Source organism: Sinocyclocheilus grahami, unplaced genomic scaffold, assembly GCF_001515645.1.
Source record: "Sinocyclocheilus grahami isolate Dianchi unplaced genomic scaffold, SAMN03320097.WGS_v1.1 scaffold750.1, whole genome shotgun sequence".
Classification (NCBI taxonomy): Eukaryota; Metazoa; Chordata; class Actinopteri; order Cypriniformes; family Cyprinidae; genus Sinocyclocheilus; species Sinocyclocheilus grahami.
In genome coordinates, this window is record NW_015505929.1 from 165,107 (window position 1) to 190,411 (window position 25,305).

General features: G+C 38.3%; 1 protein-coding gene across 1 annotated transcript in view; it reads left to right on the plus strand.

Annotated features, from left to right (window-relative positions):
• LOC107560972 (intersectin-1-like) overlaps positions 1-25,305 on the plus strand; it is a 35,735-nt gene that overhangs the window by 6,582 nt on the left and 3,848 nt on the right. The window contains exons 7-31 of the mRNA XM_016245284.1: positions 2,338-2,600; positions 2,687-2,836; positions 4,868-5,008; positions 5,324-5,411; positions 6,443-6,582; positions 7,368-7,454; positions 14,229-14,338; positions 14,422-14,633; positions 15,210-15,331; positions 16,212-16,226; positions 16,666-16,743; positions 16,808-16,933; positions 17,814-17,828; positions 18,268-18,578; positions 18,698-18,869; positions 19,731-19,936; positions 20,236-20,318; positions 20,418-20,584; positions 20,694-20,739; positions 20,957-21,078; positions 21,346-21,469; positions 21,895-22,086; positions 23,458-23,597; positions 23,878-23,976; positions 24,175-24,342. Coding sequence (XP_016100770.1) covers positions 2,338-2,600; positions 2,687-2,836; positions 4,868-5,008; positions 5,324-5,411; positions 6,443-6,582; positions 7,368-7,454; positions 14,229-14,338; positions 14,422-14,633; positions 15,210-15,331; positions 16,212-16,226; positions 16,666-16,743; positions 16,808-16,933; positions 17,814-17,828; positions 18,268-18,578; positions 18,698-18,869; positions 19,731-19,936; positions 20,236-20,318; positions 20,418-20,584; positions 20,694-20,739; positions 20,957-21,078; positions 21,346-21,469; positions 21,895-22,086; positions 23,458-23,597; positions 23,878-23,976; positions 24,175-24,342 — 3,377 coding nt within the window. The remainder of the gene's footprint in view (positions 1-2,337; positions 2,601-2,686; positions 2,837-4,867; positions 5,009-5,323; positions 5,412-6,442; positions 6,583-7,367; positions 7,455-14,228; positions 14,339-14,421; positions 14,634-15,209; positions 15,332-16,211; positions 16,227-16,665; positions 16,744-16,807; positions 16,934-17,813; positions 17,829-18,267; positions 18,579-18,697; positions 18,870-19,730; positions 19,937-20,235; positions 20,319-20,417; positions 20,585-20,693; positions 20,740-20,956; positions 21,079-21,345; positions 21,470-21,894; positions 22,087-23,457; positions 23,598-23,877; positions 23,977-24,174; positions 24,343-25,305) is intronic.

Below are 25,305 nucleotides of genomic sequence, written 5' to 3' on the forward strand. Positions count from 1 at the left end.
GTCGTTTCTCCGATCACAAATGCAGACATGGTTTTATGTTTACGCGGCGCGATGCAATGCAATGCGAAAAAAAGACAGTATAAGTCATTATAATTCGTAATTATGTCCCCACTGGATGCAACACATGCCTCGTTTATAATGGGTTTGAATGTTTTTGTCTCGTCGCTCCGGCCGAACAGGGCATCACAATATGGTAGGGGCGTAACATTTCCGTCACACGCTTGAGGTATTCGGGCAATCACAACGCACTGGATAGCTGGCCAATCAGAGCACACATCGCTTTTCAGACCGATGAGCTTTGTAAAAATCGATGCGTTTCTGAAAGGCGGGGCATAGAGGAGAAAAAATAATGTACAGTATGTGGAAAATAATGTGTTTTTTGAACCTTAAACCGCATAAACACATTTCATTACACCAAATACACAAAATAATGTTCTTTTTAGCAACATCATATGACCCCTTTAACTGGATTTAGCTCTTTAACTTGCATTTACATCTTGCAGTGCAATTTGTTGTGAGATCTGATACCTCTTACCCATATAAAATGGAAACCATCGCTTACATATTAGGCTACATTAATTGTAAATGTTCCGCCGTTTACTGATTTTTAAAAACATTAATGGCCCATTCAAAGTGCCTTCCCTCATTTTGACTTATAGAATACCAGGTTTCTGGTAGGAATGGCCATTCCAAGCAAAAGTAATATTTGAAAATAGCAGGGTATTATTCGATTATTATTCGAAAATCGCCCCCCTCCCCCGCATGCACGCACAAACACCCATAAACTGAGAGAGAGGGAGAGAGGCGGGATTCACACTTTCAATCTGTATGATAAACTGTTTTATTCAGAAGATAGGCTACCTTAACTCAAGCCATATAATGATTCTAACGTGCTGAAACATATTAATATAATAAACACAACCGAATGACGGCACTTATTAACATAACAGTCCGTCGATTAGCATAAATGAACTGCTCCTAAGGCTAGGACATTTCCATTTAAAAAAATGGAACCCCTAAAGGAAATAGATATGAGATTGGAGGAAAAATATACTTCAATATCTTCTGTCGCAATTATATCGTTGGGTAATCATACTGTATATAAACTGCGGGCATCAGGGAGCCGTTATTCATATGCGGGGCATTTAAATCGCATTTGAACGTGCGCTTTTTTACTTTCACTTTCGAGATTTGCGATCACACGTACGTACGGAGCAGCACTCGGCAGTAACGTTACTTACCACACATTTTACAAGATTAGATGTTTGTCAGTGGTGCTCAGGATCTGCAAATCATTCGCCATCATCCTATCAGTCATCTCTCCTTATCTGTTTTTGTGGTAAGTGAAATGTTATGTACTGTAATGTAACTGGCTACCGTTAGCAAGCGGCTAACCATGTCCCTTTAGTGGCTCCGTAGAACGCATTATTTGTTTACCGCGCCTTTCTGAATACGGATTCAGCCACACCTCTAACCCAGTCGGGGGTGTTTGTGGTCCACACAGAACTCTTATTTGACATCATCCTAAGTTACTGTAACCGTTATATGCTACGCAAGTCTTTTTTTATGCCACGCAAGTCTACAGTGTTCGGATGAGACAATGTGTTCTCCTGTTGTCTTTGACAGCAGCTTTTAGGTGCGTTATTGGCAGCGCCACCCTTTGCTTACACCACCGCATCAGCACGGAAAACATGGGGAGATTTTTTAAAGACAATAATCACACAACTTGTTCGATATTCTATAATTAAATTAACTAATCGAATATTCGAAAATCGTGACCCATCCCTAGTTTCTGGTTACTTTTACCTTTAGAAACATGGCCATTGTATATAATACAATATATAATTGTATAAAATGGGTAAAAGAAGTTTTAACGCTCCCCTCTCAAAATAAAGCATCCTGAGAGAGATATGAATGAAGGTCTGGGGAGACAAAATGAAAAATTGCAAGTGTTGTCTAATTCATGAGATATTGTTCTTTTATTTGACCAGATCACAAGATGACATAAAGGTAGGGCATAATAGAAAATTTACAGCCCAGCCTGTCAAAATGACAGTTAATGTTTTATGTGTAGAGCAACCTTTTACATATTATTTGCATAGTTAACAAAATGCATTAACATTTTCATTGAATGTGGTCAGAACCTGTTCTGACAACTTCTGAAACTGGGTTCAGTAATCTCAATACAATCACTGTTTGTGTGTATTTACATGTGGCTTTTAATGTGGTCAAGTGTATCACCATAAACACATGCTAGGTGTAAAAGAGTGCCAAAGGTTGCTACTTTGTTTTAAATGTAAAAATCTGTCTTAAAATTGTTTCCGTATTTCCCCTCAGTCACATTCGAGGATAAGAAACGAGAGAACTTTGAGCGTGGAAACCTGGAGCTGGAGAAACGTCGTCAGGCGCTTCTGGAGCAGCAGAGGAAAGAGCAGGAGCGACTGGTGGCGCTGGAGAAAGAGGAGCACGAGAGGAAGGAGAGAGAACGACTGGAGCAGGAGAGACGCAGACAGCAGGAGCTGGACAGACAACTGGAGAGACAGAGAGAGCTGGAGCGACAGAGGGAGGAGGAGAGACGCAAGGAGATCGAGAGAAGAGAGGTGAGTTCAAAAATTCTCTGAGTTCAGTGCATCTTAAACACTATCAGCATCATCTGTAACCTCTTGAGTGTGTGTTGTGTGTGAAGGCTGCTAAGCGGGAGCTGGAGCGTCAGCGGCAGTTAGAATGGGAGAGAACACGCAGACAGGAGCTGCTCACCCAGAGAAACAGAGAGCAGGAGAACATCGTCCTGCTCAAAGCACGCAAGAAAACGCTCGAGTTTGAACTGGAGGCTCTGGTACATGCATTTCCATGCACTTTAATGTTTTAAGTCAAGACAGTCCAGGTGAATAGGGTAAAAATGTTAACTGGTAGATGTGACCATACTTCCCCCGTGGATTAAAAAAATGCACACAAGTTTATCTAATTAAATATGCACTTATTTGCATACATTGCAGGTTTTAACAGAGGGAATTTTGGATATTTCTTTATATCACCAATACATAAATAAAAAAATACAACCATGTTTTTAGGAATAAAATCAGGTGAACGATACATGAACAAACCCCTCTGTAAAAGCCTTCAGAATATGGATAGGTATAGAGTTTGATGTGTGTCAGTGCTACTGAAGTAAAGATTTCTGGCTCAGTGTATTAGGAAAAAACTCATTTTGACAAAACAGCCTTAAAATAAGTAGTATAATTGAAATCTACATATGTTAATAGATAATAGTACAATAAAATGAAAAAAGTATATTTTTGATATTTTCTTTACAGTAGGACACAACACTTTATAAAAAGCTGAATTGTCCAAAATCTCAGAAATGACCAATGCTTGAAAAAACATTTTTTTTTTCCATATAGTGTTTTTCCTTAATAGATTTAAATAGGCTTGGTCATACATCAGATGTAATAATCACATTATAGGGATAGTTCACCCAAAAATGAAAATTCTGTCATTAATTACTCGCCCTCATGTCGTTCCAAAACCGTAAGACCTTCGTTCATCTTTGGAACACAAATTAAAGGGTTACTCCACCCCAAAATGAAAATTTTGTCATTAGTCACTTACCCCCATGTCGTTCCAAACCCGTAAAAGCTTTGTTCGTCTTCGGAACACAATTTAAGATATAACCGGGAGGCTTGTGACTGTCCGATTGCCTGCCAAGTAAATTGCACTGTCAAGGTCCAGAAAAGTATGAAAGACATCGTCAGAATAGTCCATCTGCCATCAGTGGTTCAATCTGAATTTTGTGAAGCGACGAGAATACTTTTTGTACACGAAGAAAACAAAAATAACGACTTTATTCAACAATTCGTCTCCTCTGTGTCTCTCCGCATCACCGTAGCGCCAAGAACGCAAGCAGCGTACGCTATTCTGTGTCAGCCACGACACAAGGATACGTTTTCTACGTGTATTTACGCTTTGATTTGAATGAAAACAGCGCATCCGTGCAGCGCGGCTGACAGAATAGCGTACGCTTCTTGCATTCAGCGGATGTTCTCCAAAATGGCGCTACGGTGATGCGGAGAGACACAGAGGAGACCAATTGTTGAATAAAGTCGTTATTTTTGATTTCTTGGCGTACAAAAAGTATTCTCGTCGCTTCATAAAATTCAGTTTGAACCACTGATGGCAGATGGACTATTCTGACGATCTCTTTCATACTTTTCTGGACCTTGACGGTGCAATTTACTTGGCAGCCAATGGGACAGTCACAAGCCTCCTGGTTTTCCTCCAAAATATCTTAAATTGTGTTCCGAAGACGAACGAAACTTTTACGGGTTTGGAACGACATGGGGGTAAGTGATTAATGAAGAAATTTTCATTTTGGGGTGGAGTATCCCTTTAAGATATTTTTGATGAAATCCGAGAGCTTTCTGATCCTCCATAGAAAGCCAGGGTTTTACCACGGTCAAGGCACAGAAACGTAGCAAGGACACTGTTAAAATATCCATGTGACATCAGTGGTTCAACCGTAATTTTACGATGTTACAAGAATACTTTTTGTGAGCAAAGAAAACAAAAATAACGACTCTACAGTTCTTCTCCTCCGCGTTACCCTAGCCATTTTGGAGAGTATCACGACACATGCGCGTACTTTCCTCTGCATGTATTTTAATTTTTGGGTGAACTATCCCTTTAATAAGGCAGTTAAAAAAGACATTTAGACTCATTTTAAAGCTGCCTTTTGTGATTTCTGCACTATCAGCAGCACCAAACAGAATTGTAATCTGTTTGAGTGGTCCCATATGCATATTAAACCAAAGTTAATCTGATGCGGAGTTTAATAGTTTGACATCTGTTGTTCTTTGTGGCTCTTCTCTAGAATGATAAGAAGTCACAGTTGGAGGGTAAACTGCAGGACATTCGTTTCCGTCTCTCGGCTCAGAGGCACGAGATCGAGAGCACCAATAAGACACGAGAGCTCCGCATTGCTGAGATCACCAGCCTGCAACAGCAGCTGCAGGTGTGCACTTCTTCCCTGCTCTCCATCCTCATTTCTCTCTTCTTTCTTCTCACTCACCTCTTACAGAGGCATCATCAGCATCCTTTCAGCATTGGTATCGTTTGAATTAGTATCTACTCTCCAGTTTGGGGTGTTTTTGAGTGTGTGGAAGAGAAGAGGGAGTTTAAACCCCTCACGGGAAAAAACAAGTGCGTTAGACTATGCATATCTTGTTCACCTACAATTATACACAATAAGATAATCAGTTTTATGTTGCTCTGTTGAAAGTAAGCAGAATATTTCATGTGTTTTCTCTCTCTCTTTTGTCTCCATCAGGAGTCTCAGCAGTGGTTGAGTCGGTTGATTCCTGACAAACAGTGTCTGAATGACCAGCTGAAGCAGGTTCAGCAGAACAGTCTGCACAGTAAGAGCATTTTCCTCAACACTGCTTTAAAGATCTGGTTAGATATTATCACACTAGACAATTTGGTGCGCAAACCAGAGTCCATTCCATGTTGGAATTTGGCTGGAATGAAAGTGTATTCCAGACTCTGAACTTTGATGTTCACCAGCAAATTCTGCCAAAACTTAAGTATATTTTGCATCTTTTCTGCTTCTGTCACACAGTTTAGTACGTCTTTCTCTGAGTAAATTGCTTTTGGATATGTTTGCATCGTCTAAAGCAACAAACACAAGTGCTGTTGTGTGTTTGTGAAGTATCCATGATCCAAAGTGACAGTAGCATAAATTAAACTGTTTAGCTGGTATCTACTCATCTTATGTGGTTACCTAATTAAAGAGGTAAACAGCTGCCATTAGTACTTACTGTGGTACTTGTGTCTTTGTCTGTGTTTTTTTTATTTATATATATATATATATATATATAAAAAATAAAAGTTCACAGACTCAGGAAAAAAATGAAATTAATCTGTTTGGTGGTGGCATGTGGGGTTCTGTCTTCTGCTATATTTATTTCAAAGTTTGTCAAAGTTTCTGTAAAATATCTGGGATTAAAATTGATGATCAGCCCAACACGTCTTTGTTTTGTAAACCGGTTGAAATTCAGGACACTCAAATCAAGGTGTGTTCTGAGTTCTCACCCTCAACGAGCCCACATAAAGCATTTGTAACACTTAAAACAAAGAGTGAGTGATCTATAATCACTGTGATCTGTAAAAGGAGTTGCTGACTGGTCACTTCTGGTACTGCAGGAACAATTACAGATGACAATTGAGCTGATTGAACATGAAAACAACACACCTTAGGTCGTAGAGGAAAGAAAATAGTCAAGAACTTATATAATCAGATTGGTGAACTAAGCATTGATGATAAAAGCTTATTTTTGTTTATATTGGTAGAGGAGTGAAAAATAAATTGTTCTGCAGAATAGTTCATGAGGATGTTAATCTCTCAGGAATGCTCTTTAGTAGTGGTCTGATTATTTCTGCTTTGTAGGAGACTCTCTGTCCAGTCTTCAGAGGGCCATTGAAATGAAGGAATCAACCAAACAGCAGCTGAGAGAACAGCTGGATGCTGTGGAGAAGGAGACACGTTCCAAACTATTGGAGATAGACTCCTTCAACACACAACTGAAGGTACTGAAGCCCTGAAAGACCTAAACACACACACTTACACAAACAGACAGATCATTTTGTCTTCAGTAGTGTTATTTGTTTTAGTTATACTTGGCATTTTTGTACTTTTATGTTTTGCATTGTGTGAGTGCAGGGTACAAAATTAACATTTGTGCGAAATGTAAGTAAAAATTGGCTTTGATAAATGAATAAAATTGAATAACTCACCAGTTTGTTAGAGCTATTACAATACATCATAGAAATGAATTTTCTGTCATTGTGATGCAAGTGATTCAAATAACCTTCTACTGAAATTTTTTTTTTTAAATGTTATCTAAATACTTACAGCAAGCAATTTAATATATTTAACTGTTTCGTGGCCAGTAAGAAAAAATTGAATCCCTCACCATTGACAGTTGGGGCAAAATATTCATTTTGGACCCTGTGTGTTTGTGCGAATGAAAGAGGAAGTAAGAGAGAGTGCATTTTGAGACATCATTGAGCTTTCACACAGTGTATTTAATAAAAACAACAGAACACTCTTAATTTAGTTTTAATGTACCTTCAGAATAAGAGAAAGAGAGTGTGTGATAAAGTAGAAGAATTTTCACAGCATCACACTATCTCTTGTTCCTCTCTCACTGTATCTGCCTGCTGCTCACTCTGTCACCCTGCCCTTCATCCTCCGTTCATCCTTGCTGACTCCCTCTCAACCCTTCCCTCCACCATGTTTATACGGTTTGGCTGGCCCTCTTTGTTCTGACTTGACCATGCTTCACCCTGCTTTACCCTTCGTGGTGGTACAGTCCTTGGGGCTGTTCTATGAGACCCACGCTGCTAGGATGGAGAACCTGCAATCGGAGCTACTTATTGAAGAGCAGAGGGGGCGACAGGTAGACAATCTGATAATGCTGTTAACCCCCAGAAAACTACCACCAAACTATTACCCTCTACTCACAGCACTGTGCTCTCTGTTGCCCTGTATGAGGGGACTTAGAGTAGCACACTTCCAGTTGTTTCTTGTCTTGACTACTACCCTTTACTAAGGCATCAACAGGGCTCTACAATAAAGATTTATTTATCTGCTCAGATATTTACTTGCTGTTGTCACATTTTTATTAAGAATGACGAAAATTAAAATACTACAAAACACCTAATAATAATAATTAGTAAATAATAATTAACAAATAAAATAATCAGTTGATTTGGAAAGTTTGTTTTAAACTGATTTAAAATATGGCATAAATGTATTTAGAAATACATGTGTTGTGTTGATTACTGGGCCACTGTTCCATTGGAAAACCGTTTCCTTCTGTTTTATTAGGGATTGCAATATAATCACAGTACTACTTAGTTATTAACACATTGGTATGATAAAAAAACATGTATGAATGAAATTAAAAAAACATGGGGTGTACTTGATATTTAAAAGTTAAGCGCATTAAGCTGCAAAGTATAAATCAATGTGGTACTTATGCCCTGACTGACACATACTCAAAGCACGCACGCACGCAGAAGTCTGTCACATGCTTGAATGGTCAAATACACACAAAGTGATGTCAAAATGCCCGTCATGCAAAGTATTCATGTCAGTTAAGTGAACATAAATAGTTTATAGAAAAGCGGATGTGTATCATCACGTGGGTATGTGCATTAGTTCTTAAAGTTACAGCAGCCTAATATACCTGCTGCTGTCTGTGACATTGCTGTTAATGAAACAACAAAAGAAAAATGACACACTGCTCTTGGTGGAATTTAGAAGCTTTAATAAGGGTCATTATGGGACAGAATAATTTCTAGATTTATTTGGAATAGTAAAAAAACACGGATTAAATTTAAAACTCTACAGTTAGCAAAAGAAAAAGGAGGACGGTCCCTGCCATACCTTCAAGACTATTATATTGCTGCCCAACTGAGAAATTTGCTATGTTGCTGTGATTCAACCTATACTGCCAGTTGGAAACAATTGGAAATCTTGCAAAGCCCTATTCCAGTTCAGTCACTTTTAGGTGATAATAAATTTAAGGAGATATCTGAAAACATAACGCAGTAGACAAAATGTGGTTTAGAATTATTGTATAAATTGATGAGAAAGTTCAAACTAGAGTATCAGATGAAGTAGGATTGGTTATGATTCTCAGTTCTACCCCACTCAAATGGATAAAAGGTTTCAAAGCTGGACACAAAAAGGAATAACTGCTTACTGTTCTATTATATCAGAGGGAGAAATTCAGGATTTTCAGAATTTAATAATCAAATTTGGTCTGGAGAAACAGGATTTTTATAAGTTTTTACAAGTTAGACACTATTATGATATGAAAATCAGAAGAGTAACAAATGATTATTCCCCTTTGATAAATATGTTCATTAAAGTGTATAATACAAATACTTATGAAAAACGATTAATATCTGGTTTATATACCTGCATTCAAGATATTAAAGGCCATTCTAGAAAAGTGGGAAAAGGAAATGCAGATTTGTATCCCAGCTGAAGAATGGCTGAACTTATGGCATTCACAGTGTGTGACTATTCATTCCAGGGCTCTAAGGGAATTTTGTTGAAAAAATACAATTTGTTTTTTTATTACGCCCAAAGTGAAAGTAAAACAAAGAGGAATGACAAATCAGGGCTTCTGCTGGAGGCAGTGCGGGTCATTATCGACTGATCATGTACATGTCTTCTGGTCTTGTCCAGTTTTAAATCTGTTTTGGTGAGAAATACATTCTAGCATAGAGGAAATCTTGGAAATTGAGATTGAAAAAACAGCTTATATTCTATTTCTTGGCAATATACCTGATTCAGTTAATAGTAGGAATAAATATCTACTCAGGATTCTACTAGCAGCAGCAAAAAAAGCGATTGCTCGACTATGGCTCCAGCAGCCTCCCCCAACAAGAACTCAGTGGGAACAAGTAGTTACAGAAATTTACAAGATGGAAAGACTGCCATTCAGGTTGAGACTGCAAGAAGAGACTTTTAAGAAACACTGGGGAAAATGGACAATCTATATATCAAAACAGAGAGAAGACAGATAAATGTCAAAGTGAAATATGTACAGTGGGTACGGAAAGTATTCAGACCCCCTTAAATTTTTCACTCTTTGTTATATTGCAGCCATTTGCTAAAATCATTTAAGTTAATTTTTTTTCCTCATTAATGTACACACAGCACCCCATATTGACAGAAAAACACAGAATTGTTGACATTTTTGCAGATTTATTAAAAAAGAAAAAACTGAAATATCACATGGTCCTAAGTATTCAGACCCTTTGCTCAGTATTTAGTAGAAGCACCCTTTTGATCGAATACAGCCATGAGTCTTTTTGGGAAAGATCCAACAAGTTTTTCACACCTGGATTTGAGGATCCTCTGCCATTCCTCCTTGCAGAGCCTCTCCAGTTCTGTCAGGTTGGATGGTAAACGTTGGTGGACAGCAATTTTTAGGTCTCTCCAGAGATGTTTAAGGGGGTCTGAATACTTTCCGTACCCACTGTATATTCATTAATGTAAATGTATGTAATTAGGATCAACGGCTGCTTGATAGTAAGCCTAAGGAAATGAGTAATATGTTTATGAATGTATGACCACAAGTATTCACTTATACATGCTTACAAATATTTGCTTATATCGTAACCAGTTGACCAGACTGAAATTTATTTTACATTTTATGTTATACGTTGGGGAAAATATTTATGTATGTACCCATGAAGGAGTGTTGTTTGATTGTTATTGTGTTGAAGTTCATAAAAATAAAGTAAAAAAATATATATATAAAATAAGGGTCATTATATTCAAAATTATATTAAGTATAAACAAAACTCTGGAAATTTCAAAATCAGTCTTTTGTCAAGTGGAATTCTGGTGGGACTGGAAAACAAAATGTGTGCCAGTTGTCATGATGACAGCAGAATTTAAGTCTCTCGTACTGACCCTGTGACCCTGAAGTAATAATTTTGGAGATTTTTTTTCCCAAGCCTGTAGCTCGCACTGATTAACAGAGCAAAGACTTCACTGCTCTGCTTTGGTTCAGATGTTGTGTCTGCTCCGTTTGCTTCTCGCTCTAAACATAAGATAAGTAAACTTAAGAGGCTCTGTATTATGTAGAGCTGAGTACACATCAGAACAGAGTGCAAACACAATGATAATGATAACGATTATGGTGGTGTGACCTTTGAACCGTCACCATATGGGTGGCTCTGTGTCTCTTGCAGTCAGGGAGCTCTGTGGACGAGGTGCTGTTGGACTGTCTCGCAGCACTGCTGGCCTGTTTGAAGCATATACACTTCTACTTCCAGGTCATCCCTCCCTCTCCCCCCTGACCTTTGATTTCACACTACACCATGTCCCCTGCTCGTGTGTCTCACTGCACCTCCTCCAGCTCCCTTTTGGTGCGTTTCCTCTACATGGTACAGTATGGTTCGGTGCGGTTCACTTTTGGAGGGTTTTCCACTGGGTACAGCACCTGGTACTTTTTTGAGTACCTCCTCGGTTGAGGTTCCAAGTGAACCGTGATGTGACGTGTAAACTCTGCTGATCACTGATTGGCCGGAGAGAATCGTCACTGAACTTGCAACACGAGACACAACAGAACCGCTAGATTTAAATCAGCACAGCCAACGAAGGATCGAACGCAACTGTTTTGAATGAGCGCACCTTTTTTTTTAAACAACCAAAAAATGGCTGTTTCGTTGTCTGTTGAGGAAGTACAGACGTCCCTCTCGTTGGTAGCCGAGGAGTGGATCCAGCTAGAGCTTGATGGGGCAACGCGGATTGAAAAATTTTTTCAGGAGTCACGGCAGTCGAGGCGGCGCAACTATAACGACATGTGAATAATCCCGCCCACTCTAAAGCGGTACTAAACTGCAGTGGAAATGCAATCCGAGCCGTGCTGTGCCGTACTGAGCCATGCTGAGCCGAGTTGTACCACACAGTGGAAAAGCGCCATTTGAGAAGCCCATCAAAGGCAGCACTGTAGTAGCTATTCTAAACCTTCACGTATCAGTAGAAAGCTAAGCCTTTTTGTGCACTGATCTGAGACAGATCATCATAATTATGCGCAAGGTTGATCGTGCTGCTTTCCCCCCCCACCCCCACCCCCCCCAAGACATGCATCAATTAAAGGTTCACCCAAAAATGAAAATGTTGTCATTAATTACTCACCCTCATGTCGTTCCAAACCCGTAAGACCTTTGTTCATCTTCGTAACACAAATTAAGATATTTTTGATGAAATCCGAGAGCTTTCTGACCCTGCATAGACAGTAACGCAAATGAAATGTTCAAAGCCCAGAAAAGTACTAAGGACATTGATACAATAGTCCATGTGACATCAGTGGTTCACCCTTAATTTTATGAAGCTACGAGAATGCTTTTTGAGTGCAAAAAACAAAAATAACTTCATTCTTGGTACTCTCATGAACAGGCGTTGGAAGACTGACTATTTTCTTAATTAATGCTGTTCAGTTGCTTTGACACAATCTGTATTGTTAAAAGCGCTATATAAATAAAGGTGACTTGACATGGAAGAGAAAAACATTGTTATTTTTGTTTTCTTAATGCAGAAAAAGTATTCCCATAGCTTCATAAAATTATGGATGAACCGCTGATGTCACATGGACTATGTTAACTATGTCCTTACTACCTTTCTGGGTAGTCTTTGAACGTGGTAGTTCCCTTGCTGTCTATACAGGGTCAGAAAGCTCTCTGATTTCATCAAAAATATCTTCACTTGTGTTCCGAAGATGAACGAAGGTCTTATGGATAGTGTTGTCAAAAATACCGACTTTGGTACCAGTCAGTACTGAAATTATAAAAAGTCCATTTCCTACCAATATTTGACCGCTTACACAGAAGCACACGGAGTGTTTGTAAGCCACGTCTGGCAGCGGATTCGTCTGTGCAGATATAGTAGGGATCCGCTGACAGACGTGGCTTTCAAACACTCCTGTGTGCTTCTGTGTGAGCTATTGGTGAAGAGATGATCATTGTTGCCAATCACAGTCATATATGTTGACCGTTTGAACACAGTGGCAAATCAGCAGTTTAAGAATCGACTCATTTACAGCTCTCAAATGTAAATGAAATAAATTTCAGTACCGACTAGTACTTTTGACAACACTACTTACGGGTTTGGAACGACATGAGGGTGAGTAATTAATGACAGAATTTTTATTTTTGGGTGAACTGTCTTTAATTTACAAAATTTTATGCATGAACCTGGACAATAAGCTTTTTTTTATACATCCTTTGAAATCTCTTAGCAGCCATTACAGAATTTTTTTGCGTCATTTTATATTTACATTCTAGTCACTTGAGGAGAACATTTATTTTGAGTAGTTTCTGGACTTTCAGGTTTTTTTTTAATAGAGTAGCTAGCTGTAAATTCCTTTATACCGGTTTGAGACACATAGTAATGCAGTTATCTGTCTTTATTTCCATTGGCTAGAATTTTAGCATTTATTTAATTAGTTGGTTAGTTGGATACTGAACAATTGATTTTGGAATTCAAACATTCTTCAGAGATTGACAAATATGCAGCAGTGGATATAATCTAAATAGTTTTAGTTCACATTATTTAATTTTTAAAATAATTTTATAGGTTCATGTCATTTAGTTACATTGATCTTCTTGTGATCAAGTAAATTCTATACAGGCTTTCCCGGCAAAAATGACATTTGCTAACAGAAGCAAATCTTACGTTTTCAGTGTGTGGATTTACAAATGCATTAAAAAGTGCATGTCTGGTTCATGAAATCTAAGCACTCACACCCTTTTACACTTGGTTTGGTGTGTGTATATGTGTGTTTTACAATTGAATGGCTAACTCTCTCTGTCTTTCTATAGTCTGTCTGTTACCAAACCGCTTGCAGTGATCTTTCTTGATTGTATAATTCGATGTGTCAATTGTGCTTATGTGGCATTCAACATTGAACAGAAATGTTCATAAGTAATAAGTATATGTTATCAACAGATCTGTCAGTTTAATATAAAAAAAATATATATATGACTCCTTTACCATATCCTTATGGTGTTTCCCCAAAGAGCTTGCATATTGGTGGAATGGTCTGGCATTACATTGGTCTGCTGAAACAGTCTGTTATTTCCTCTCTTGTGACTTCTGTGGTTCATGTGACATTACCCAGCAGGCATTGCAGCCTGCCATTATAAAAGCAATCGCTATGCAGTTTGCACCATGTACATACAAGTGTACAATTTACGCATACAGTATTGAAATATAAATGCGTTGAGTTTGTTGTCAGTCAATTGTTACGTTAGTGAGACATTTGCCAGCCATTCATGAACATAATAAATGGTTACATGAATCATAGTCAAGCACACAAAGTGTAAGTATATGCTGTGTACTCTTTTTACATTTTCTATTTTAAAAAATGAAAACGTTTAATGATAGCAGAAAGTATCAAATAGTCTGGAAAGGACGATCTAATTTTTTCAATATTTTAAGATGATCACCTATAAGCTGTAGTCAGAAATATGATTCCTGTATATAAATAAATAGAGACTGTGACAGACTTCGAACAGATTGTCCAGACAGCACTTGCAGGGCACAGCTGTGAACATGTCTGAGTGTGATAGAGAGCGCAAACAGAGCCCCGTTGCCCCCTATACTCCCCCTTACCTGTCCTCCAATATCCCATCATGCATTGCAGGAGCTGAGAGAAATCCACAACAAACAACAGAGGCAGAAACAAAAGGAGCTGGAGGCTGATATCACCCAGCCGTCGCACGACAGGAAGTCCACAGAATTACAAGACTCTAGGTATTTTATGTCCTTCCATGGCTATTCTTTGCAGAAAAAATTTTTATTTGACTCTTTTAACAGGCATTCATTTTGTCCCTCAGGTTGTCAGGGACAGAAGATGGCATGTCTCCTGCATGGAGAGATGATGGGCTGGGTAACGCTCCCACTCCTCCTGCGACTCAGGCTTGGATAAGCCAAGTGAGTGAAGAGGAGAACCACAGCAGAGCCGAAGTACAGGATAACCTCTCCAAACTCTTCACACAGCATCCGCATTCTGGAAAACTACAGACTCGGTCCCCCTGGTCTATGGCAGGTGAGACAAAGATGCTTGTTGAACCAGACAGACATGAATTGGACTGTTGGGCAGCTGCTCTTTGGTTGTTTATTTATATTGAGACATGTTAAAGGCAGAGTGAGTGATTTTTCAAAAACACTTTAAAAACTGATTCGGGCCGAATCGCAAAACAAACTTGTAGCCAATCAGCAATAAGGGGCATGTCTACTCGTGATGTGGAGGAGAGCGCGTTCAGTGCATGGGATGGACATTAGCCGAGCCAGCGACCGAAAGATAGAAATGGCGGATAAAAAACAAAAGAGGAAAACGTCTGCGGAACGATAAGGCAAGAAGTAGGACCCATGTAAATATCGGATCAGCTTTCCAGCGCTGGAGAGAACTCAAGGAGCGGAGGCCTGCGATCGGACGCCGAGGTTGCTTTGTTTCTTCTCAACACCGTGAGTAGCAGTAACACCGTGAGTAACACCGTGTCTACAACAGCTAAAGTCTGCCTACACTGGACGCGATCAAACGACAAAATTGAAATCGCATCATAAGACCCCTTTAAGTTCACCCTAAATGGCATAACTCATAACTTTTGTGTTTCTGATATAGATAAGATTCCAGTGTCTGACTTTAATCAGGAGAAGGTAAAGGTGGTCTACTATAGATCACTGTATCCCTTTGATGCCCGCAGTCATGATGAAATCACCATCCATCCTGGAGATATAGTGATGGTAAGCAGTTTTTAACATTCTTGAGCAGCAAATAGGCATGTTAAAATGATTTCTGAAGGATCACGTGACACTGAAGACTGGAGTAATGATGCTGAAATTTAGCTTTGCCATGACTGGAATAAATTACATAAAAAATATTACAATAGAAAACAGTTAATGTAAAATGTGATAATATTTGACAACATTGCTGTTTTTACTGTAGTTTAATAAAATAAATGCTGTCTTGGTGTGTGTAAATTACTTCTTTTAAAAAAACAATTAAAAAATCTTACCAATCTACACTTTTGAATGTATCCACAATTATTTAATTTTATGTTTTTTTATATTATTATTATTATCATTTGCATTTTGCATATAATTACTCTGTTGTTTACTGTTATACTAAGGAATAGTTTCAGCCCTACAGTGTGTGCTTTTATTTTATGATTAGGCTGCCATTAAAGTTTTAAAGTAGGTTAATTGTATGATGTGCTGATTAATTAATCTAATAAATCGCAAATTAATCACATAACTTTTGGTTGAGAAATTACCCCCAAAGATAAAGTCAGTATTGTGTTAAATGAGAAAAGCATTATTAGACATTACAAAAGTAGCTTTAGAAAGAAATACATTGCATGTAATAATGTAAGATGACGTCTCGGTCTGTGCCAGGGTGGGTGTATTAAATGCTTTAATAATTTTAGCATGTTATTTGTTTGAAAATGAACTGCACCAAGTTAACGCGTTAAATCAACAGCCATAGTTCTGATGTGTGCTTGCCAGAGAGTGTGATTGTCTTTGCTTTGTGTGAGAGAGTATAGCCTATATGTGTGCTGCTAGTTTGTACATTTACTGACCTCTGACCCTGCCTCTATGCTCCCTTTGCTCTCTCTGCCTGAAGGTGAAGGGAGAGTGGGTAAGTCGAAGATTCTGCTCCTTGTGCACTTTTATTCATTTCTAGTTTGTCTTTGATGTTCTCTGTTTTGGTCAACTGTCACTGAGCTGAAGCAGACCTTGTACAGAGATCATAATATGTGGCTACATGTCTGTGTCTGTTGTTGAGTCTTTTGCCAGATTTCAGAGGCTTTGCTGCGTTTGCCATTAGATCACTCAGAGATAATGCCTCTGGGATGCCATGACCATTTAATCCATTTCCTGTATTAAATCAATTAAATGAGTCCTTGGTTTCATCACATACAGGCACAGTGCTCTGTATATTCATGTTTTTCTGATGTTTATTAAGATGCTGTGGTTCCCTGTGGTTCTTTATCACCCAATTATTTGTGATTTATTGTTTTGTCACATCCTGTTTTTATGTCTCTCATTTGCTTTCTCTTGTGTTTCTGTTCTGTCAGGTGGATGAGTCTCAGACAGGTGAGCCTGGATGGTTAGGAGGAGAGATTAAAGGGAAGACTGGCTGGTTCCCTGCCAATTATATCATAAGACCCCTTTAAGTTCACCCTAAATGGCATAACTCATAACTTTTGTGTTTCTGATATAGATAAGATTCCAGTGTCTGACTTTAATCAGGAGAAGGTAAAGGTGGTCTACTATAGATCACTGTATCCCTTTGATGCCCGCAGTCATGATGAAATCACCATCCATCCTGGAGATATAGTGATGGTAAGCAGTTTTTAACATTCTTGAGCAGCAAATAGGCATGTTAAAATGATTTCTGAAGGATCACGTGACACTGAAGACTGGAGTAATGATGCTGAAATTTAGCTTTGCCATGACTGGAATAAATTACATAAAAAATATTACAATAGAAAACAGTTAATGTAAAATGTGATAATATTTGACAACATTGCTGTTTTTACTGTAGTTTAATAAAATAAATGCTGTCTTGGTGTGTGTAAATTACTTCTTTTAAAAAAACAATTAAAAAATCTTACCAATCTACACTTTTGAATGTATCCACAATTATTTAATTTTATGTTTTTTTATATTATTATTATTATCATTTGCATTTTGCATATAATTACTCTGTTGTTTACTGTTATACTAAGGAATAGTTTCAGCCCTACAGTGTGTGCTTTTATTTTATGATTAGGCTGCCATTAAAGTTTTAAAGTAGGTTAATTGTATGATGTGCTGATTAATTAATCTAATAAATCGCAAATTAATCACATAACTTTTGGTTGAGAAATTACCCCCAAAGATAAAGTCAGTATTGTGTTAAATGAGAAAAGCATTATTAGACATTACAAAAGTAGCTTTAGAAAGAAATACATTGCATGTAATAATGTAAGATGACGTCTCGGTCTGTGCCAGGGTGGGTGTATTAAATGCTTTAATAATTTTAGCATGTTATTTGTTTGAAAATGAACTGCACCAAGTTAACGCGTTAAATCAACAGCCATAGTTCTGATGTGTGCTTGCCAGAGAGTGTGATTGTCTTTGCTTTGTGTGAGAGAGTATAGCCTATATGTGTGCTGCTAGTTTGTACATTTACTGACCTCTGACCCTGCCTCTATGCTCCCTTTGCTCTCTCTGCCTGAAGGTGAAGGGAGAGTGGGTAAGTCGAAGATTCTGCTCCTTGTGCACTTTTATTCATTTCTAGTTTGTCTTTGATGTTCTCTGTTTTGGTCAACTGTCACTGAGCTGAAGCAGACCTTGTACAGAGATCATAATATGTGGCTACATGTCTGTGTCTGTTGTTGAGTCTTTTGCCAGATTTCAGAGGCTTTGCTGCGTTTGCCATTAGATCACTCAGAGATAATGCCTCTGGGATGCCATGACCATTTAATCCATTTCCTGTATTAAATCAATTAAATGAGTCCTTGGTTTCATCACATACAGGCACAGTGCTCTGTATATTCATGTTTTTCTGATGTTTATTAAGATGCTGTGGTTCCCTGTGGTTCTTTATCACCCAATTATTTGTGATTTATTGTTTTGTCACATCCTGTTTTTATGTCTCTCATTTGCTTTCTCTTGTGTTTCTGTTCTGTCAGGTGGATGAGTCTCAGACAGGTGAGCCTGGATGGTTAGGAGGAGAGATTAAAGGGAAGACTGGCTGGTTCCCTGCCAATTATGCAGAGAAGATTCCAGAATCTGAAGTTCCTCTTAGTTTGAGAGCTAGCACTACTTCTAGTTCTGCCCCTAAATTGGGTTCCCATATGTCGTCAACAACCACAGCCGCACCCTTGCAATCAGTCTCCACAGAGTCTGCATCGATAGCCCCACCCTCCTCAGCCCCTGCCCCTCCAGGCCCTGCCTCCTCCTCTTCCTCAACATCTAGTAACTGGGCAGATTTCAGCACTACGTAAGTAATTTGTCCAGTTAAAAAAAATTTACTAGTAAAGACATTTGCAGATTTATTTTTTTTCAGTTCAGTTGTATCTGCATCCGTTTTGATTCTGTGCTCTTGTGACTTTAATTCAGATGGCCAACTAATTCTGTTGTGGAGAAGCAGGACAATGATGGATGGGATGCATGGCCGACCCAGCCCACTCAGCCGTCCCTGTCAGTGCCCAGTGGAGGGCAGATCAGGCAGCGCTCTGCTTTCACCCCAGCCACGCTTTCCGGCTCCTCACCCTCACCTGTGCTTGGCCAGGTACATATACTCTCTAAAAAACTGCCCCATCCACATTAATGAATTTTTGCATTAGATTTCTTATATTTTCTTAACTACTTATTGAATACATACATGCATTTTAAATTAATCATTCAAACCCAGAAATTATAATTGACTGAGTCTCAGACCATTCAGGATGTAGATGAGTTTGTTTCTATATCAGAAATGTAGCATTACATCACTTGCACACCAGTGGATCCACTGCAGTGAATGGGTACAGTCAGAATGAGAGTCCAAACAGCTGATAAAAACATCGCAATAATCCACATGACTCCAGTCCATAAGTTAATGTTTTATGAAGCGAAAAGCTGTGTTTGTAATAAACAAATCCATCATTAAGGCTTTTTAAACCATTGCTTCTGGCCAAAATACAAGTCAGTCTTATTGATGGATTTGTTTGTTACAGTTTTTGTTTCACAAGACATTAATTGATGGACTGGAGTCATGTGGGTCACTTGTGGTTTATTGTGATGTTTTATCAGCTGTTTGGTCTCTCATTCTGACGGCACCCATTCAGTGGATTCATTGGTGAGCAATTGATATAATGCTACATTTCTCCAAATATGTTCAGATGAAGAAACAAACTCATCTACATCTTGAATGGCCTGAGGGTAAAATTAAGCAAATTTTCTAGCAAATGAACTATTGCGTTAAAGTTTATAAGGCCTATTTCTTTCAGGCTGTTACTTTGTTGCTGCATATGAAAAGCATCATGGCATTGTTCATCATTTCCTTAAATGGTCGTTACGTTTAGGTGCTAAGATCTTGTGAGTGCATTGCTGCTGATCTTTTTTTTTTAGTTTCATTTTTGAAAACTCTTGCTGTCGGTCTTGTTTCCAGGGTGAAAAGGTGGAGGGTCTGCAGGCACAGGCTTTGTATCCATGGAGAGCCAAGAAAGACAATCACCTAAACTTTAACAAGAATGACGTGATCACCGTCCTGGAGCAGCAGGATATGTGGTGGTTTGGGGAGGTGCAAGGGCAGAGAGGATGGTTCCCCAAGTCTTACGTCAAACTCATCTCTGGGCCCGTCCGGAAATCTATGAGGTGTGTATCTTGGCGATATATCGTTACCATATTGGTTCTTGGCTAATATTGGTGATTTTTATTAGATGTTAGCATATTGAAATGTTCATTTTTGTTTTTGTCAATGCATCTGTGCAAAATAGCACGCATTTATAACATTATATTTGTAATATGTTATAATAAATGTTTATCACTTTTCGAGCATAATATAGTAATAAACTCAACAATTGTAACCCCATTATGAAGTACCAGTTTTATTACAAAAAGTGATATTGAACACAGTTAGGCGTTTCATCCAGACTATGATTTTTGAGTTTCAGTATTGAATCCGGCTCTTCAGACAGCCCTCCCAGTGTTAAGAGACCCAGCCCATCTCCAAATAAACCCACAGATCTCGGAGAAGGTCAGATTACCAGCGACAGCTCGATGGATCGTGCATTTCTCCCTCTTTCCTTAATCATTTTGTATCTGAAAGTCTTTGTATGATTTTGTATAATCACAGAGTATGTGGCCATGTATACATATGAAAGCAGTGAGCAGGGTGACTTGACCTTCCAGCAAGGTGATGTCATCACGGTCACAAAGAAAGAAGGAGATTGGTGGACTGGGACTGTGGGCGGGAAGACTGGAGTCTTCCCCTCAAATTATGTCAAGCCTAAAGAATCCGAGGTACTTTTGATATAATTTGGATGAAAAAAATTGTTATTGTAGTCAAATAAGGAACCTTTTCAACCAGAAACAAATCATAACAATAACATTCTTTACACTTTTTTTTTAGGGTTTGGGATCTGCTGGAAAAACAGGAAGTTTAGGGAAGAAACCAGGTGGGTGCTGATGTCCTCATGATTTAACTCTGTCATAAATCTTGTACCATGTAACTTTTATGTTGGCTTAGTTAATGTTTGAGTTTTAGGTGGGAAAAAACAGCTTTAAGCAGCAGTTTTGTGGCCTTCATAATTACACCATAACAGTATTTTACTGGTCAATGGTTCTCTACTCTAGTTTTTTCTGCTTTTACCTGTGTTTTTCTTCTGTGTTCAGAGATTGCCCAAGTGATCGCTCCGTATGCAGCCACCGGGGCAGAGCAGCTCACTTTAGCACCAGGCCAGCTCATTCTTATTCGAAAGAAAAACCCAGGAGGATGGTGGGAAGGAGAACTTCAGGTCTGAATAACACAGATGCTATTAAATACACCCACACTTTCTACCACAATAACACAAACCATAAACATTTAATAGAATCTTTAGTTATAGAAGCAAAATATATTTGGTGCTTTGTAATGTTACATCTGCTTATTGTGCTCAGATTTACTTATTTTAATTTATGACATGATATGGTGAATGCCAGTGAGATGTTGTTCCTCATAAATTAGATTTCTAAATGTTTACATCAGATTCGTTTTAATGGCCCACTGCTGTTGCTTTCTCCAGGCAAGAGGAAAGAAGCGTCAGATTGGCTGGTTTCCAGCTAATTATGTAAAATTATTGAGCCCCAGCACCAGTAAGACCACACCCACAGAGCCCAACCCACCCAAGCTGCCAACACCCAATGCAGGTACATGTAACTTATTGTGCGAGAAACTGGTTTCTCTTAGCACAGATGAAATGTTGACTTTTGTACTTTGCTCTTTTTATAATTAACACGTTTAAGCATTTAAGTATGTCAAGTTTGAGCATGTTGCTTCTTGTCATTTAGTACAGGCTAGGTTACTTGTATAGTGCTGCCTACACACCATCATCAGCTCTGTTTTTCATAGTATTTGCATGTCCTCATGGTTGATAAATAAAGGCGATCTACCAAATAGACTAAAGCAAATACTCCAGTAATCAGGAATAAATGTATTATATTATATTATTCAAGAATAAATATAGAAATAGAGATTCTGAAATTAATTTGTCAGTAGTTGGAAAATATGTGAAGATGAACTACAGTTGGACAAAAACACATTTTACATGTGCGTTTGTGTTTTCCCTCCAAAGTGTGCCAGGTGATTGGCATGTATGATTACACGGCTCAAAACGATGATGAGCTGCCTTTCGGGAAGGGCCAAATCATCAATGTTTTGAGCAGAGAGGATCCTGATTGGTGGAAGGGAGAGCTGAATGGTTCCACTGGCCTTTTCCCATCAAACTACGTTAAGCTGACCACCGACACAGACCCCAGCCAACAATGTGAGTCCAGAACGTTTTCCTGTATCTTATACATGCACTCACACTGATCCTCTCTCTGTCCTGCTCGAAGAACTTAGAAATAACAAATCAATTCTGAAATCCTTTGAGAGACAATTGGCTTGAAGCGTCACCAATAACATCCAGTTAAATGGACTGTGCCAACACAGTCATTTCTTTCAAATCTTTGAGGACCTTCTCAAAATTAGTTTATGTCCTCACGATGTGGTGAGTTATAGAGCGTCCATTGTCCACACCGAAGCCTCTCCTCTTCCTGTTTCCAGTCAACCTCTCACCTCATGTTGTAGAGCATTTAGTAGACTCTCATCTCTCTTTCTCTCTGTGCCTGCATGCCGGTGTCCTTGTCATTGTGGCGTCCTGTGAAAAGTGTCTTGCAGAGTTCATTTAGTTCTCCTAGCTCGTAAAGATTTTGCACATTGTGGTTTTTCTTTTCTTTTCTTTCCTTTTGGATTTAGATTTTTTATTTTTCCCCCTTTTTTTTTTGGCTTATGTGCTGTGTTTTCCTCTTTCTAGGACTCTTATGTTGCCCATATCCCACTCAGCCTTGAAAGTCCTTTTTTTCTGCTTGTTAGAAAGCAAACAAAGCATGGCATTAATTTGTACTCCTACAATATTGTACTGGCAACACACAAACTGTTTTTTTAATTTTTTTTTATCTGCCTCATAACAGTGTTGTAATTTTAATGCTGAGAAACAAGACATGAAATGATGTCTGTGTGGTTCTTTATTGGTTCCACAGTGTGAAAGTATTTGAGGTTGCTGCTTTATTATTGGCTGGATGGACTGTTCATCATGTCCGTGATCAGTCTCTTGCAAAGTTTTTGATTTTGTTTTTATTTTAAGTGAACATACCCATCCTCAGAATCCAGAAGCACAACTGCTTCCTTCCCATTCAGTACTCTGTCATAAAATGCATTTGTTCTGAATATCTCACCAAAATGTCCAAAACATTAACCGTTGTACTTGACTATTAAAGCATTTTATCAAAATAAAATGAATGTACAGTTAAAAACTCAACAACATATAACAATTCCTAGCTTTAAACAACGTGTCATACCACCTTTATAAAAAATGTGTAACCATTAAAGAACTTCATGGCAACTGCAGACTGGCTTTATTTATTTATTTATTTTCAATCTGCTACCAGATGAAGCATTTGTGTCAGTATCACATGCGTAATGTTTTTGAATGCACAATAATAATTCATTCATGAAGTAAATGAACATTTAGTTACACAGCTGTCTGGAATAATTGATTCTGATTGGGCAATCGCAGCATTCTGCAGTCAAATATTTTTGTATAGTTGAGCGTGTTCCTACAATAACTGCTAGTTATGCCTCGTATCACCCCGAGTGAAGATGATTGGTGACATCCTGACGGCTCAGCTTCCTCACATGCAGCCGTACATCCGCTTCTGCAGCTGCCAGCTCAACGGCGCCACCCTCATTCAGCAGAAAACAGACGAGGTGCCTGAATTCAAAGAGTTTGTTAAGGTGAGACTATGGCTTAATGCTTAATAAGTTTTTTTATTAAAATGTCCAGGTTGTGGTATTGTTTGCAGATTTTAATTGTAATAAGTCATTTTTTAATTGTTTTAACAATTTTTATATATTTTTAAGAAAAACCACAATGTTTATTGATTGTTAATTCATAATTGAGTCTGCTTATTTTATTTCTATCTGTATTGTATAATCTGCATTGTATAAAGGGCTATAGAAATTGACTTGAAGTGACTTGCGTAGTTGATATTTTATGTGTTTGCATGTTTTACAGCGGTTGGCGATGGACCCTCGCTGTAAGGGAATGCCCCTGTCCAGCTTCCTCCTCAAACCCATGCAGAGAGTCACCCGATACCCCCTCATCATCAAAAACGTACGTTGATAATCAACTATTTCCCAACTACTGTATGAAGAACCAGTGACACACTGAAAACTAAACTTTATGTGCTAAAAAGCCAATAAAGAAGCAATGTATTCATCACCATCTGTACTCTTCTACTTTGACATCACTTCCCTTTGACTTTTTGTATCTGGACCCATGGTCTCGCGTTTCTTCTCCTTCCATGCACAGATTTTAGAGAACACTCCAGAAAGCCACCCGGACCACAGTCACCTGCGGCTGGCTCTGGAGAAGGCTGAAGAGCTGTGCTCGCAAGTCAACGAAGGCGTGCGAGAGAAAGAAAACTCAGACCGGCTGGAGTGGATCCAGGCACATGTGCAGTGTGAGGGGCTGTCAGAGGTACCATAACACAAACCTGGTGCATAAACAGTCCACAGACTTGTTTTCACTGGATTGTATTTAATTAGCTTTTTAGAGACTATTTTCATATGCACCATTTAAAAAAAAACATTTTTCATTAAACTAAAGAATCATTCAAAACTTTGAGGTCCGATTGATTTTTTGCTTTGTTTTTTAAAGTCTCTTATGCTTACTAAAGCTGCATTTATTTAATCAAAAATACAGTAAAAACAGTAATATTGTGAAATGTTATTACAATGTAAAATAACTATTTTCTATTAGAATATTGAAATGTACAAATGTAATGCATTCCTTTGATGCAAAGCTGAATTTTCAGCATCATTACTGCAGTCTTCAGTGTCACATGATCCTTCAGAAATCATCACGGTTGAAAACAGTTGTGCCGAATTATAGTTTTGTGGAAGCATTTTTAAGAATTCTTTGATGAATAGAATGTTTAAAAGAACAGCATTTATTTTGAATAGAAATCTTTTGTAACATTAAATCTTTTGTCACAATTGAATGTATCTTAGAATAAAACTATTAATTTCTTTAAAAAAAAAAACTTACTGACCCTCAAACTTTTGAACAGTACTGTGTATTTGTCAAGTTGTTATGATGATAATATAGATTAAATCTCTGTAATAAAGGTTGGTCTGTAATGAGTTTTCCCTCAATAAACTCTTAATTTGCTGCTTGTTAATAGTTATTAAGGTAGTTGTTAAAGTCCCCATGAAATCAAAATTAACGTTTTTTGGGTGTTAGTATAAATATGTTAGTCTTAAGGTTATCTATAAGGCAGTGTGCTCCAAAACAGTGACAAAATTCGCATTTAGAAGATATAAGCATTCAAAGCTTGCAGTTCGTCACTTCCGGCAAAACGGCTCAACGATTTTTTTGACGTCACATCGTACTTCAGCTTCTCATCAAACTTTCTGTCCAATCAAATGCTCTCTAGAATCC